We start from the raw sequence: 15,537 nt of genomic DNA, 5'->3' as shown, positions 1-15,537 counted from the left end.
GCCTTTTCCAGGCTGGCGCTGCCCACTATCCGGTGGGCGGAACCTCCGCGCGGGGCGCCGCCGGCCGGAACCTTCGGGCGGGGCAGCGGGCGCCGCACGGACGGAGGAAGCGCCGGACGCGCCGCTGCCGGGCCCTCCGTGCCGCCGCCGGCTTTTCCTCCGCTTCTTCCTTCTCCTCCTCCTTTTTCTCCTCCTCTCCTTCCTCCTCCTCCTCCTGCTGCTCGTCCCGCCCCGTGTCCCGGAGAGCCGCCGCACGGTGAGTGACCCGGCGGGACAGCGGCAGGGCGGCCCCGCCGTGCCGCACCTGCCGGGCGGCGGGAAGGTCACGGGCGGTGCGGCCCGGCCCGGCCCGGCCCTGCCCGGGGCAGCCGCCACGGGGCTGCCCGGCACCGGCGGGGATCCCCGCGCTGGGGAGGGCCCTGCGGGGCTCCCCGGGCCCAGGGCAGGCCAGGGTTTCCCGGCAGTGCCTCAGTTTCGCTCGGAGCGGAACAGAAAGCGGCGCCGCTGCCGCTTTTGGTTTCCCTTTTGCGCCTGTACGGGCAGAGCGGAGCCGCAGCGGGCCGGGAGTGAGGTGTCCTCGCCTCAGGGAAAAGAAACGCTGAGTTCCTACAGGATTTAGCGTTTGTGTGTTGTCAGGGACTGCTCAATGAGGTTACGCTTCAATTTCTCTCCTGTTCAAGCTTTTCCTTGCGGTTGGCGCTCAGGGCATGGGTTGCATAAGAAGGAGGTTTCTGCGCTGGGTTTTTGGGGAGGTTTTCAGTGACTACAGAGCCCTTTTATTTCAGTAAGTCAGGCTGACGAGAACACACAGAATCCTTCAGCTCTGGAGTACTTGCTTAGATGCCTAAGCAGGCAAGTGTAATTTGGTTTCCAGGCAGGTGGACACAGTGACAAACTGGATTTTTACCTGCCTAAACAGGGAACAAAGAGTTAAAACCCCTCCAAACCCAGTGGTTTCAGTGCTCCGAACTGGGATACAGCAGAGAGGTGTTGATGGCTGTTGGTCAGCGTGAAGTGGGATTCCACATTCCAGAATCAGTGATGTGGCAGGGCCTTGAGTTGAACATGGGCTTGGCATAACACAGGAAGGGGCAATTCAGGGAGAATTTGGCTGTGGGTGCTCCGGGGCTGCCCTGGGGAGGGGGATCCAGGGATAATTTGGCTGTGGGTGCTCTGGGGCTGCCCTGGGGAGGGGGATCCAGGGATAATTTGGCTGTGGGTGCTCCAGGGCTGCCCTGGCTGCCAGCTTGGTTTGGAGAGTGGCCAGTTTGTGTGGGGAGCTGCCAAAGGAATTGCTGCTGGTTTTGCCCTTGCAGTGGGAAAATGGGGCAGTGCACAAGGAGTCATTTGGGGATTCTCAAGCAGATCCCCCCCACCAGCTGAGGAGGAAGTGGACCCTGATTTTACCAGTCATTTGTCCAGTGTCTTAGGAAAGTTCTTTCCTCTGTGCCTTTTGTTCCCAAGATTGAGGGTGCTGTGCTCTCTGGGCTTGGCTCACGCAGCAGTCAGGCTTTTCCCTGGATAGCTGCGTGCCACATCCAGCATTTTCAGGTTTCCAGGGATATTAATAACTCCCCATACATCCTGCCAGGTGCAGGCTCCAGCTCTTAACCTCGTTTTAATCAAATGTAAGTTGTTGATTGCTCCTTAATGTGGCAGTCGGGTGTCTTTCCTGTAAACTTCCTCTTAGGGAAAAGACCTCTCTGGTTAAAGAATGGAGTTCCCTGCCTCCAGGATTCAGCATTCCTGGGTCAGTAGCAGTCCCAAAATGTCACTCTTAAGGGGAATGTCACCTCCTGCTGTGAACACAGAATCCCAGGATGGTTTGGGTTGGAAGGGACCTTAAAGTTCACCCTGCTGCCAGGGCAGGGACACCCCCCACTATCCCAGGCTGCTCCAGCCTGGCCTTGGACACTGCCAGGGATCCAGGGGCAGCCCCAGCTGCTCTGGGCACCCTGTGCCAGGGCCTGCCCACCCTCCCAGGGAACAATTCCTTCATAACACCCAATCTAATCCTGCCCTCTGGCACTGGGAAGCCATTCCCTGTGTCCTGGCCCTCCATGCCCTTGTCCGAGGTCTCTGGGAAGCAGCTTTTATCAAACAACATTTAAACACCAGGCAGATGTTTTCTCAGCTCTGATTTTTCTCCTTTCTGTGCCTCCCTGTGCTTCCCTTGTGCCCCTCAGAGCTGGGAAGGAGGATGGTCCACGCTGAGGCGTTCTCGCGGCCCCTGAGCCGGAACGAGGTGGTGGGGTTGATCTTCCGGCTGACCATCTTCGGGGCCGTGACCTATTTCACCATCAAATGGATGGTGGATGCCATTGACCCCACCAGGAAGCAGAAAGTGGAAGCTCAGAAGCAGGTAGGAGTCCATTCTGCGGTGTTTCCGGGGGGATGGGGAGGAGTGGGCTGATGGGAAGCTGAAGTTTTTTAGTCAGTCTCAGGGTTTAGGCTGTTGGTCCTTTCAGGGCTTGTGTTTTATAACAAATTATAATTTGTAACAAATGTCACTTTTATAACAAATGACAATTTCTAGCTTGAAGTGGTGGCAAAACTTGGTCTGGAGGCTGCTGTTGGCTCTGATTTTCACCAAGTCTGTGGGCCTGGTGCCTTTTCTGCTTCTGACAACTTTGCTGAGCAGCAGTGGCCTTAAATCATCAGTCTCTTGGTTGCCTTTGAAAACCTTGAGCAGAGAGAACTTAATTCTGAACTTAAAAGCTCTGCATTTCTGGCAACTTAGTGGCAGAGACCTCCACCAGCAGCCAGAATGCCCTGGAAAGGGGAGGGAAAAAGTGAAAAGTCTCATTCCTTATCTTGAACTACAATGATTTGTGCCCTGGAAAGCTTTAGAACCAAAAGTTAAAGGTTTGCTTTGGAAATGTGGCAGCTTTTTTTGTTTGGTTTCTGACTGACAAGAATTTCACAGGTTTTGAGCAACCTAAATCTGTGTTGGGTGGTTTTCCTTCTGTAATGAGCTTTTTAGTTGAAAACCAGCTTTCCCAATGGGTGCCAGTGCCAGCTGTTACCTAAGAGGCTGCACTGTCCCAAAACCTTGCTGGATTTACCACAAGTTTGAGTAGAAACTGAAATGTGGAAGTGTGTTGACACAATGGATGAGTTTTCCTTGTAAATTAGGGAAAACCCACCAAATACATATTAGAAATTGACTGGCTTCTGGGAGTTTAAAAAGACATTCATCTCTCCTGGATTCATGTGAAAATACAGGAATCTCTCCCAGTGCTGTGGAGACTTGGGGGGCACACTCTGCGTTTTAAGGTTTGTTTTGGCTGGTTCTTAGGTCATAACAGAGGAGTTGTGGATTTGGGCACATGAGGGCCCCAACACTTGTTTGATGGGAACTGAGACATCTGACTTGGTTTCACTCAAGTGACAACAAAGTCATTAGGAAACAGCAGAACCTTCTGCTTAAAACAAGATTTAACCTCTTAGGGAGACGCTTTTCAAACCACAAATAGCAGTTCTTTAAAAAAGCCGATTTTTGAGTGCAGCATTCCATTTCTTTCCCTTGGTTTTCTTGGTGTTTGGTTTCCCCCAGGCTGAAAAGCTGATGAAGCAAATAGGAGTGAAGAATGTCAAGCTGACTGAGTACGAGATGAGCATTGCTGCCCACCTGGTGGACCCGCTCAGCATGCATGTAAGCAACTCCCCTGCTCCTCCTGCTCCTCAGACCTGGAAAATTTCCCTTGGACTCTGGGTTACATTATTTACACATCTGTGGAAACACATAGCAAATATTCCTGTGATTGGAAACTCAAACTGCATCGTTGAGAGCTGAGGTTTTTAACCTCTTCTCTCTTTTATTTTCAAGGCATTACTTTGAAGCTGGTGGGTGTTTTTCCTTGGCAGGATCGGTGCTGGTTGTTGCCAACACTGTTTTTCCCTTTCAGGTCACCTGGAGTGATATTGCAGGCTTAGATGATGTCATCACAGATTTGAAGGACACTGTCATTTTGCCCATCAAGAAGAAATACTTGTTTGAGAATTCCAGGCTCTTACAGCCCCCAAAAGGTAGGAAGGGAATGTGATGGATTTATACCTTGGTATTTAAAAAACAAAAGGTGCAGTTCCTCAGAAAGGGAAGAGGAAGTGGGTTGCTAGGCCGAAGTGCACCATTAGGATGTTGCCAGGGAAAACCTTCAGGTTTTCCCTCTTCTCCTGCTTTGGTGAAGAAGTTTCATCTTAATAATGAAGCGGTAACTGGATTTTGGTCATTGATGGTCCATTTTGGTGCACTAATCACAGAATCATGGAATCATTTGGCTTGGAAGGGACCTTAAAGCCCATCCAGGGCCACCCCTGCCATGGGCAGGGACACCTCCCACTGTGCCAGGCTGCTTCAAGCCCCAATGTCCAGCCTGGCCTTGGGCACTGCCAGGGATCCAGGGGCAGCCCCAGCTGCTCTGGGCACCCTGTGCCAGGGCCTGCCCACCCTCCCAGGGAACAATTCCTTCTCAGTGTCCCATCCAAACCTCCTCTCTGTCAGCATGAAGCCATTTCCCCTCGTCCTGTCACTCCAGGCCATTGTAATCCACGTATCCTTCATTTTTAACTGCCTAAACTGTCATTTTTATTCTCTTTACACCCCACGTTGTCCTTTGGCAGAGTTGAGCTCTAACTCTGCTCTACAGCTTTGACACTCCTAGAAATTCCTATCATTCAACAAGACAGACATCCCACTTTTCCTCTGGAGATCCCTTGATTCTCTCTGGAGCTGGGTTACAGTGTTGAGGCAGGGAGGAAACTGGCAGGTGGCAGATGAATTTTCCACAGAAAAGCAGAAGTTGGATCTGCTGAATTCCTTACAGCCATGTTTGTTGTATGTTACTGCAAAAAAAAAAAAAAGAAAAAAAAGAAAAAAAGCAGAATTTAAACCTAAAATGTTGGACAAACCACCCAAGTTCATCTTCACTGCTTTGTTCCCTGGAATATTGGTTTCTGGAGCTCTTAATGACTGCCTGGATCTGTGACCACCTCAGTCCTGTGTCCCAAGGGATGGAAAATGCAGCACTTTGGTAGCTGGTTTAGTTTTTCCAGGCTACTTTCTGTGTAAGTCACAAACCGAAGCTGTCTGGAAAAATTACATGAATGCCATGATCTAATAAGCTGAAGGAAAAAATGATTTTTTTATTTATCTTTTTAAAGCAGACTTTCCAGCTCAGGCAGCTCCCCAGTTCCATGAGTGGCTTGTGCTGTGTGTTAATAGGAAGTCACTGCTTCAGAGTAATGATGTTTGTGGTCATCACTCACATAAACAGAGAGAAAAACCTTAATAATTCCCTGTGTTTTGGGCTCTTTTGACTGAATGTTGCTCTTTAAATTGTTTTCCTTACAACTCTGTTAGAAAAACACTCCTGTCAATTCTTGCACTGTGGCAACTTTAAAAATAATACAAGATGTCATGTTTAATAGTGGGTAATGTGTTTAAAATGTCTGTGGGGTCTGTTTTGGGATGGATTTTTCTTTTTCTCACTCCTCTGTTCTAAGTTTTATTAGCAGGACTGAGGGTAGCTATAAACAAGGCCTGTCAGATGCTGACAGAAAATGAATAGGGGTTAATTTTATGTAACCTTTCTAGTCCTGGGAATGGAATAAAATGGAAAAAAATGGAATCATGGAATGGTTTGGGTTGGAAGGGACCTTAAAGATGATGTTCCACCCCCTGCCATGGGCAGGGACAATAAACCACTCATCTTTCAAATGTCTCCTCTCTGTTTCACCATTCCTCTCTTTGGATATTCTGAGCTGTGATTTCATAGGGATTGTCTTAAAACCTCTGATTTGATGGGATTGTGTTTCCTTGGTTTGGTTTCTTACCTTTTAAGACCTGGATCAAACACGAGCCTGGACACCCCCAGGCCTGTCCTACCAAAGTGTTAACACTGTGAATTTTCCAGGAGTCCTTCTCTACGGCCCCCCTGGATGTGGAAAAACCCTGATTGCCAAAGCTACGGCCAAGGAAGCCGGGTGTAGGTTCATCAACCTCCAGCCCTCCACGCTGACCGATAAATGGTATGGAGAATCCCAAAAACTGGCTGCTGCTGTCTTCTCCCTGGCCATAAAGCTCCAGCCATCCATCATTTTTATTGATGAAATAGGTAAAAATCTCTTTTTTTATCAGTAGCTATAGCAGAGTGACATTTAACTGTAGGTTCAGTGATGTATGGATTCGCTGTCATCTCCTTAAAAAGAGTGAGGGCTCAGTAAGGGAAATAGGATTGGAGAAAGGAGAAAAGTTATAGAAACAGGACTGTAAAGTAATGGTGGCACATTAGGAAGAACCATGTCTTTTCTCCTGGTGGCAGAGGAGGAATTTACAAGTAAAACGAGTTCCTACTTATTTTTGGTTCACGAGGAAACCCAGCAGCAAATACACTTCAGTGCTTCTGCTGTCAGGGCACATCCTGGGAGATAAAATATGGGTTTAGGAGAGCTCTGGAGTAGTAGTTTCATAAGGCTGAAGAATAGGAGGGGAGGCTGCTGTCCATGAATCCAGGAAGGTGAAAATTTGGAGCACGAGACGTGGGGCAGTCTCCTGTGGTGGGCGCACACTTGTGCAGTGTCCTTTAAAGGGGGGGCTTGGGAATGGGGGCAATCCCAGTTGGCTGCTCTCACCCTTAGCAGCACTCTTTGTTTGCTGACACTGGTGATTAAAAATGCATTTATAAGATAAGAGAGGAGCCCAGGTGAGCCATGAGGAACTGGACTGGCAGTGACCGCTTCCCTCCTCTGGCACAGACTCCTTCCTGCGGAACCGATCCAGCACCGACCACGAGGCCACAGCCATGATGAAAGCCCAGTTCATGAGCCTGTGGGACGGGCTGGACACCGACTACAACTGCCAGGTGAGTGCTCAGGGTGCTGGGAGCAGGGATGTGCTTCCCTCTGCTGGGACACCGTGCATGGAGCCGCTTGGGAACAGCGGCAGAGCGTGTGGAGCAGGGATTGCCAAAGGGCGTCACCTGCCAGTGATGGCCAGCACTTCATGGGAATGAGGGGAGGTGTGTCCACAGATCACCGTTCTTCCTGAGGAGATTGGCTTTGTGCTTATTCTGGTTTTAATCACAAAGTGGCATTTTCACATGAGATGGGATGGGCTTTAAGGTTCTTTCCATCCCAAACCATTCTGGGATTCTGAATGCCTTGAATGTAGCCAAAAGCCTCCATGGCATGGTTCTGAGCTGTCACCTGGGATGATCTTTTTAAAGCCTTTAGAAAGGATGTTTATTCTCCAAGTTGAACATTTTCAGCCTTTTTACTGTGTATTTTTCCATAAACTTCCAATGCACTGACATCCAGTAATTCTTGCTGTGTAAAATCTGCTTTTCCTCCTCTCCCAAGCTTGTGCTAAAGATGTTTTTCAGCTGATTTTTCCCAAAAATGAGCGGGAGACGGTGAATATATATAAACTGAGGCGGTTTAAAGCTTCTCATTAGTAAAGAGCCAGTGGTATGAACCCGTCACTGGAAACCAGTATCCTCTACCAAGCACCTTTTTTCCCAATACACTGAAAACTCCTTGGAGCAAATGAAATTATTCATTCCCTGCAGTGAGACAATTTGGGGTCCCTCAAGTTCAGCAGAATTTGGCTTTTGTAAGAAATACAAGAATCCCAAATGCTTGGAGGAAATTGTATGTATTGAGGTGGATGTGTTGATTCCACCTGGAGGCCACACTCAGCTGTGGGCTAAACCTGATGAGGATGGACTCCCGGAGTCTGGCAGGAACTCCGGGATGGTGAAAAATGTGCCTTTTGGCTGAAAATACCGCCCAGAGAAGCATGGATGATCCCCGAGCCAGCAATGGCAGTGCCTCTAGGTGGCAGGGTGGGGTTGCCGGGCCGGCAGCCCCGCTGGCCAGCGCTCCTGGAGCTGCTGTGCCTGGCCCCAAGGCCGGAGGAGCACGGCAGGAAACCCTCGGAGCCCAGATTAATCACCCTGACGTTCTTCACTCTCCTGGCCGGGTGTTTGCCGTGTACACAGCTCAGAGTAACAAATGGGGAAACCAGGCTGCTGTGAATGGGGAGTAAATTTGTTCTGGAATTAAGAACTGGAGTGCTCCAGCCAGGTAAACACTGTGCTGGTGTTGGGCTTGGCTTGGACACCTTTAACCCACTGCTGCCCAGGGCACCTGTAGGTCACTGATGCTTAAAGCAATAAAGACATGGGTGCACATGAAAGCTGCCAGGTGAACCCCTTGCCTTGCTGGTCTCCTGAAAGGTGTCCCTGCCCATGGAGGGCTTGGAACAAGGTGGCCTTTAAGGTCTTTTCCCAGCCAAACCTTCTGTGATTCTTTTTTCAGCACAGCACAAAACCACCACGTTTTTAAATACCTTCCCGAAACATCTCCTTTCAAATTCCACCAGGAACTAAAAGTGACAGCACAAGCAGAAGTTTTAAGTTCCTCCTTAGGGTTTGAACTTTGTAGTTGGACTCGTGCAGAAATCTCCCCCCAGGCGGTGTTTGTGGCACCAGGGCTCTCTCCAGCTGCCCTTGCTGAGATCACTGCCAGGAAACCTTTATGGAACTTCTTTAAATGTCGATGCTGTTGATAAAGTGGGGGAGATCCCGTGGCTGGTGTTGAAATTCCCAGTCTGTGGACGTTTCCCAGCACTGGTTTCAATGGTGTCCATTGGTGTCACACAGGTGATTGTGATGGGAGCCACCAACCGGCCCCAGGACCTGGACTCTGCCATCATGAGGAGGATGCCCACCCGCTTCCACATCAACCAGCCCGTAAGTGCTGCCTGCCCAGCAGGGAAATCCACAGCTCTGGGGGCTTTCTTCCAGGAAATGCTGCATTCTGCTGAGCTGCTTTTAGGGATTTTTGAAGCATGTCCATAACTCGGGTTTTTAAGGTGAAGTTTTGATCTCTTGGGTCTTTTATCTAAAACAACACCGTGACCTTCCCAGCCCTGCCCTTCTCCTCTGAGCATGGAGCTGTTTGGGTGCTGCACACTGGGAAGGGCTTGTTGGTAACTGTGTCCTGCTCAGGCCTTTCCACAGCAGACAGTGTGGAAACCCAGGTTTGTTCTGCCTGTGATGGGCTTGGAATGAGATGGTCTTTAAGGACCCAAACCATTCCATGATCCATTCATGTGATTTATGCCACAGTTATTAAGTTTTTTATCAGTTAGGCAGCTGTCACAAGGTTGTCCTTACTCCAGATGTTGCTCTTGCCATCCTTTTCCAGGAATTTAAGTCACCTTTGAACACTTGGTGATGTCACCAGACATTTTTGTGTCGCTGTTCTCGGGGGTTCAGCCGTGGCTGTCGGAATTCCCTGTGGCTACAGAAATCATTACCCATTTTTTGCTGAAACTCAGAGACCCAAGTGGAGGAGTAAAACTCTCATTGATTGTACAAGAGAGGAGTTGTGTTCCCAGGTCTGTGTTGTTGGAACTGCCTTTCACTCCATGGGGTGGATCCCTTTGGAAACAGCATTTATAACCTGGGAACTGCTGTGCTTCCATACCTGTTCCACACACTCCAGCTATTCCTTGAGTTAGTGAGGAGCAAGGATGTGGATTTGAGTTCTTTGTTGTGTCTTTCCATCCAGCCCCATTGTTAGAAGGATGAGTTATGTGCCTTGGGACATCACAGGGATTGGCTCCCTCTCCCAGGATCAGAGTAACCACAGGAGGTGTCATGGAGGGAAGAGATTTTCCTCACCCCACTACAGCCCTGCCATGAACTTCCTGCTTCTCTCTTGTTTTTATGTTTTGTGATCAGCCCAGATTGGCTGTGGCTCTTGCTGAAGGTGGAATAATCGGTGTGCTGTGGATTGGGAACAGGCACAGGCAGGAGTGAAAGCCTTGCAGATTTTACAACTGAGTTTGAGATGAAAATGCCCCAAATTACTCATAAAAAATTACCTGCAAAGCAGAGGGAAATGGAAGAAGTGGGGTTTGGGACAGAGTAGCAACTGTTCAGCTGCCAGATTATCTGGGGGGGAATTTTTCCCCCTTTAATGATTTCAGTGAGGCTTGGCAGGCACAAACCCCAGTCTTTGTTGCCTGTGTTTGACCTTCCTAGGAAGGATCTGCTCAGGACTCAGCTGCTTCTTCAGTAACCTCGTCATGCACAGTGGGTGGTTCAGAATTTCCCAAGCATCACCTGTGGAACTGAATTTGCCACCAGAGAGGTTTCCTCAGTGTGTGTCACGTGTCCTGGGCGAGGGAGCAGCTCGTGTGGCTGAACCAAAGGCACTGAAAGCCCTGGCATGTCACAAGTGCTTATTTTTGTCTTCTGGTAACTTCAGTCTCTTCTGTTTCAGGCTCTGAAGCAAAGAGAGGCGATCTTGAAGCTGATTCTGAAGAATGAAAATGTGAGTAGCCCCCACGAGCGGCTCATGGCTGCATTGCTGCCCCCACTGCAGCTCTGGCCTTGCAGAACGTGAGCTTTAGAATTGCCTGCCTTGCAGGGAGGCTGAGATGATCTGCCAGGGCATTTCTGGTGAGAACCTGGGGATCTTTTGTGGGTTTAGGTGTGGCCTCACATGAAAGCCCTGCAGTTGGCTCCTTTGTAAGCAGGAGCCTCGTCAGAGCAGCAGCCTTGGCTTGTGTGGTGAATCACCCCCTCTGAGCAGTGACTCCATTTCTCTGTCTCCATTTGCTTGTTTGAGAAGAGATTTCTCTCTCTAAAAAAGGTGGAGGTGAATCATGTTCAGATCAGGGAAGGAAATTTCAAGCCCTCATGAAGCAGGGAGCAGATGCTGCTCTTTAACTCTTCCTTAGCACAAGTCAAAAAAGGAGGAATGACTTCTTTTAACAGCGCTGCTTTTGATCCATAATTCAAGTTTCCTTCAGAGGAGAGGGGAAGGAGTAGGTGTGAGCACACCTGGAAGTGTCTGTGGCAGGGTATGGGATCCCTGTCATCAGAACTTCCTCCCAAATTTAGTTGGCAGCACTAATTGCCTTCAAGTTCGTGTTGCAAAGTGTCTCTAGGCTGAGCTCCAACCTAATCAATATTATTTATTAGTAAAACCAACTTAAATTGTTTTGAAGAGGCCTAAAAATGGCAGCTCACCAGCATCTGGCAGGGAACCACAGCCACACAAATAAGTTTTTCAGGAAGATTAAAAAACCAGCCTGTATTGGTTATCCCACAGCAGGAGGAATTGGATCTCTCAAGCCCAGACTTCACATGGCAGGGGGAGTCCTGCCCTCCCTTTTCCTTGCCTGCCTTAAACCATGGAATAGTTTCCCTCTTGGAAGAAGTCACCCCAGAATTTCAGCCTTTTATTAGACAGGCTTGCCTTTAACTTTGTGAGAAGGAAATACTGATGCATGTGGTGGGAAAGGAATTGGAAATTCCATAAAGAGGTGGAACAAATGTGGGGTCTTGGCTAGCAAGGCTTCAGCCCGACCCAGTGCACCGAGTTAGACACATTATTTTGCCTCTAAATCCCCCAGTTTGGGACTGTGTAGAGCAGGAACAGGTGTCCAGACAACAGAGTTCTGAGCAACTTGTGTGGGCTCCTGGGAAAGCGGGTCACTGTTCCTGGGACCCAGTTTTTGCCAGGCAGATCCATGTGGGAGTGTGGTTAGTACAGGATATACCAGTGGGATGGTTGGGGTTTGGGTGGGGTTTTGGTGGGGTTTTGAACCAATGGCAGAGTTTGATGAGCTGAAACATCAGTTTCCTTTAATGGTGTGAGTAAGGGAAGAATTCAGCTCCCCAAATATGCCAAAGGAAGATGTTCTCAGAGTGGGTGAAAACTCGTGGAGGTGACTGTTGCTTGTCGTGGTGACCGAAGCCGGTGGCTTTGGAGTGTCCATGGCCTGACCTCGAGGTTTCCCCCAGGTGGACAGCCACGTGGACCTGCTGCAGGTGGCCAAGGAGACCGACGGCTTCTCGGGCAGCGACCTGAAGGAGATGTGCCGCGACGCGGCGCTGCTCTGCGTGCGGGAGTACGTCAACAACGCCTGCGAGGAGGACGTGTACGTGTGGCCTGCTGCACACTCACAGCTGCCCTGCTGCTCCCTGGGGAACTGGGAATGGGCACAGGGGCACACAGAGCCCCATTGCCACTGTACACAGAAACCCCTCACAACTCAGTTACTGCCATTCCTTTTGGCCTGAAAATAGGAGTGGTTGTCCCAAGGTGCCCAAGCTGGAGGTGGCCTGAGCCAGCAAGTCCTGCTGCTGCTCTGGTTAGTGCCAGGCTGCAGTGCGGGTGACACGGTGCTGGGACATCCCTCTGATGTCTGCCACACCTGCAGCTATCCCTGGGTGCATGGAGGGGCTGGAGCGTGTCCAGGGCAGGGAATGGAGCTGGGAAGGGGCTGAGCCCCAGGAGCGGCTGAGGGAGCTGGGAAAGGGGCTGAGCCTGGAGCAAAGGAGGCTCAGGGGGGACCTTGTGGCTCTGCACAAGTCCCTGACAGGAGGGGGCAGCCGGGGGGGTCGGGCTCTGCTCCCAGGGAACAGGGACAGGAGGAGAGGGAACAGCCTCAGGCTGGGCCAGGGGAGGCTCAGCTTGGACAGCAGCAGGAATTTCTGCATGGAAAGGGTGCTCAGGCCTTGGCAGGGGCTGCCCAGAGAGCTTTGGAGTGCCCATGCCTGGAGGTGTCCAAGGAAGGGCTGGAGGTGGCACTCAGTGCTCTGGGCTGGGGACAAGGTGGGCATTGGGCAGAGGTTGGACTCGATGGGCTGGGAGGGCTTTTCCAGCCTCAGGGATCCTGGGATTCCAGTGTGATGCTGGCTCCATGTCAGAGCTGCTGTTTCCAGGGGTGGCTGCTGGCTGTTGGCACAGCCCTCACACAGCCCCTGGACCCTCACCTGGCTGTTCCTCTCTTCCCCAGCCACGACGAGGATGAGATCCGGCCCGTGCAGCAGCAGGATCTCCACAGGGCCATCGAGAAGATGAGGAAATCCAAGGATGTCTCCATGCAGAACCTGGCCATGGAGATCGTGTTTGATTAAGAGAAAAGAGTGTGTTTGCAGTTCCTGATGGGATTTAGTTTGACTTCTGTAATCAGTTAGCAAAACCAATGTCAGGGGATGGGAGCGGGGGTGGCAGAGGGAGTTCTGTTCTGCAATCGTTTTTATACAACAACCTCTAAGTTATTGCAACTCCGAGTGGAAGTGGAAGCACAGATCATAAGTGCAGCAATTCAGCCCAGACCAAGAGCCAGTGCCTGTGTGCTGTCCCCAGGGATCCCTTGGAGCCTTCCAGCAGGAGCGGGGGGTCCTGGGGCGGGGGCAGGACCTGGCACGGGCTGTGTGTGTACAGTGGGTGTGTGAGTGCAGGACCTGTACATAGCCACACTTTTTTTTATATGTAGACATAATCTGTAGATAACTTGAGTATGGAAAATCTTTTCTACTTCCTGAAGCAAACCAAATCAGAAGCTGTAGAGGTGAAAGATTCCTCGATACTCAGTTCACTTCTGCCTTTTAGCAGCAAATGCCAGGATAGAAACCGCTTCTAGAACAAAGCAACATTTGAAATGCTACTGATTTTTCTTCCACATGACCACTGGAAATCTGGTGCCATTTAGTCAAGATAGTAAACTACTCTGTAAAAACGTTTGAATACTTTTAATTTTTTATGAATTTTGCTTTTGGAGGCTTTTTAAATGAAGGCTGGTTTTATTTTTGGTTTTCCCTCGCTGTGAGCAGTTAGAGTAGAATCCCACCTGCTCTTTCCTAAAGGCCCACATCCCCTGAGCTCTCTGAAGCCGTGGCTGGCTGAGCTCCTGTGCACTGTCCCGAGGACTTGCTGCTCCCTCAGTCTCTGGACGCCACACTGTGGCACCGTCCCCTGAAGTGTCACAGCCCTGAGGCACGGGGGGCACATTGGTTGATGTTTGACTCTGTCCCATGCTCAGATCTGTGAATTTAAAGAGGAGGGAATGGGTTTTGGGCTTATTAATGTGGTTTAGCAACGTGCTGTCCTTGCTGGTACCAGTTCTGGTGAATTCTTGTAACGTTCTGTCACGATAAAGGCCAAGGGTTACAAATGTGAGTGGCAAAAAAGGCTTTTTGTGGTGAAGTTATTGTCAGAGATAGTCAAGAGCTTGAGTTTTTTTCATGTAATGCTATGAATTGTGCACTAATTGACCCCAGATCTGTAAAAAGAATTGTTCAAAGCCCAGGGGTGGGACACTGTTCACAGCTGTGCTGCCTGTGAGGGGAGGGAAGCACTGGAGGCAGAGAACGATGTAAAACCAAATGCACTGCAAAGGAAAATAAAGTGAAGTAAGGAGGGCTGGAGCCCTGCCATGACACGGTGCCAGGGGCTGGTGACAGTGTCCCTCAAGCTCAGCCAGCTCCCTGCTGTCCTGCTCTCTGGAATGCTGGCTGGGTGCTGCCACAGGGCTGAGTTTGTCTCAATTTAATCTTAATACCAAATGGGAGGGGGAGGTTAAAAACAGTTGAAGAACTGCTTCGACTTCTTCCCTGCATCACAAAGCAGTGGGAGATGAACAGTGGTCCGACACAAGGGTGCAGGGATTCAGGCACAGCAGCAGTGCTGGGCTAGGGAAGGGGGGAGAGTGCAGGATATGGGATGTCAACCCCACAAGGCACTTTAGTGCTGGGGGCAGTGCTGAGTGCCCAGTGCTGGTTCTGGGTGAGCCTGGGATCCAGGAATGAGTCCAGAAGCTCCAGGGTGAGCAGAGGGATGGAGCAGCTCTGCTGGGAGCAGAGGCTGGGAGAGCTGGGATTGTCCAGCCTGGAGAGGAGAAGCTCTGGGGTGACCTCATTGTGGCCTTGCAGGGCCTGAAAGGGCTCCCCAAGAAAGATGGAGAGAGACTCTTTACAAGGGCTGGAGGGCCAGGACACAGGGAATGGCTTCCCAGTGCCAGAGGGCAGGGCTGGATGGGATATTGGGAAGGAATTGTTCCCTGGGAGGGTGGGCAGGCCCTGGCACAGGGTGCCCAGAGCAGCTGTGGCTGCCCCTGGATCCCTGGCAGTGTCCAAGGCCAGGCTGGACACTGGGGCTTGGAGCAGCCTGGGACAGTGGAAGGTGTCTCTGTCCATGGCAGGGGTGGGCACTGGATGGGCTTTGAGGTCCCTTCCCACCCAAACCATCCTGGGATTCCATGAGTAACCTTAAACCTGCCATTAGTGCTGCTTCCTGGAACCCCTGGGAAGGCTGCTCCGTGTGCTCAGCACCTGCTCTGCCCCTGCTGCTCTCCCCGCCCCTCTCAGGGGTTGTTCCACCTCAGAAATTCCAGGCTGGGAGTTCCTCCTGCACCTCTTGCCTCTTTCCAGGCTGCTTCCTGCTTGGTAAAGCCCCGGCGCAGGCAGCTCTTAATTGGCTTTAATTGAGTGTGAAGTGTGGCCTCAGGGGGTTTTAATGTCACACCGAGAGGGAGCAGGAACACAGCCGGGGGCAGCCTCTGGTCACTGCCTGAGCTCTGATCTCCTGCCTGTGTTCCCAAAATCCCGGCTCTGCGCACTGCTGGCCGGAGCCCCCTTTCCCTGCTGCCCATAACTCATCAGGGGCTGATCGAAGAGGCTCAAGGAGTTACTGCTGATTGCTCCTGGGGCAGTGACTGCAGCTGCAGTGCAA

At 50.9% G+C, this 15,537-nt stretch overlaps 1 protein-coding gene across 1 annotated transcript; it reads left to right on the top strand.

The window, feature by feature from the left end:
• The first annotated feature begins 77 nt into the window (after positions 1 to 77).
• On the top strand, positions 78 to 14,246 carry ATAD1 (ATPase family AAA domain containing 1). The gene is made up of 10 exons (XM_069018859.1): positions 78 to 256; positions 2,187 to 2,362; positions 3,557 to 3,655; positions 3,909 to 4,029; positions 5,916 to 6,116; positions 6,757 to 6,863; positions 8,664 to 8,753; positions 10,294 to 10,344; positions 11,823 to 11,959; positions 12,821 to 14,246. The coding sequence occupies exons 2-10, from the start codon at positions 2,201 to 2,203 to the stop codon at positions 12,939 to 12,941; spliced, it is 1,089 nt and encodes a 362-aa protein (XP_068874960.1). The 5' UTR covers positions 78 to 256; positions 2,187 to 2,200; the 3' UTR covers positions 12,942 to 14,246.
• Positions 14,247 to 15,537: the final 1,291 nt, after the last annotated feature.

The sequence above is a fragment of the Aphelocoma coerulescens genome, chromosome 6, assembly GCF_041296385.1.
Source record: "Aphelocoma coerulescens isolate FSJ_1873_10779 chromosome 6, UR_Acoe_1.0, whole genome shotgun sequence".
Classification (NCBI taxonomy): domain Eukaryota; kingdom Metazoa; phylum Chordata; class Aves; order Passeriformes; family Corvidae; genus Aphelocoma; species Aphelocoma coerulescens.
This window is presented reverse-complemented; position numbering and strand designations above follow the sequence as displayed.

Excerpts from the sequence above, each read along its gene's own strand:
- ATAD1 (XM_069018859.1), top strand. The coding sequence starts at position 2,201 with ATGGTCCACGCTGAGGCGTTCTCGCGGCCCCTGAGCCGGAACGAGGTG. Across the intron at positions 3,656-3,908 it reads TGGACCCGCTCAGCATGCAT|GTCACCTGGAGTGATATTGC; the intron begins GTAAGCAACTCC and ends TTTCCCTTTCAG. Across the intron at positions 11,960-12,820 it reads AACGCCTGCGAGGAGGACGT|CCACGACGAGGATGAGATCC; the intron begins GTACGTGTGGCC and ends TCTCTTCCCCAG.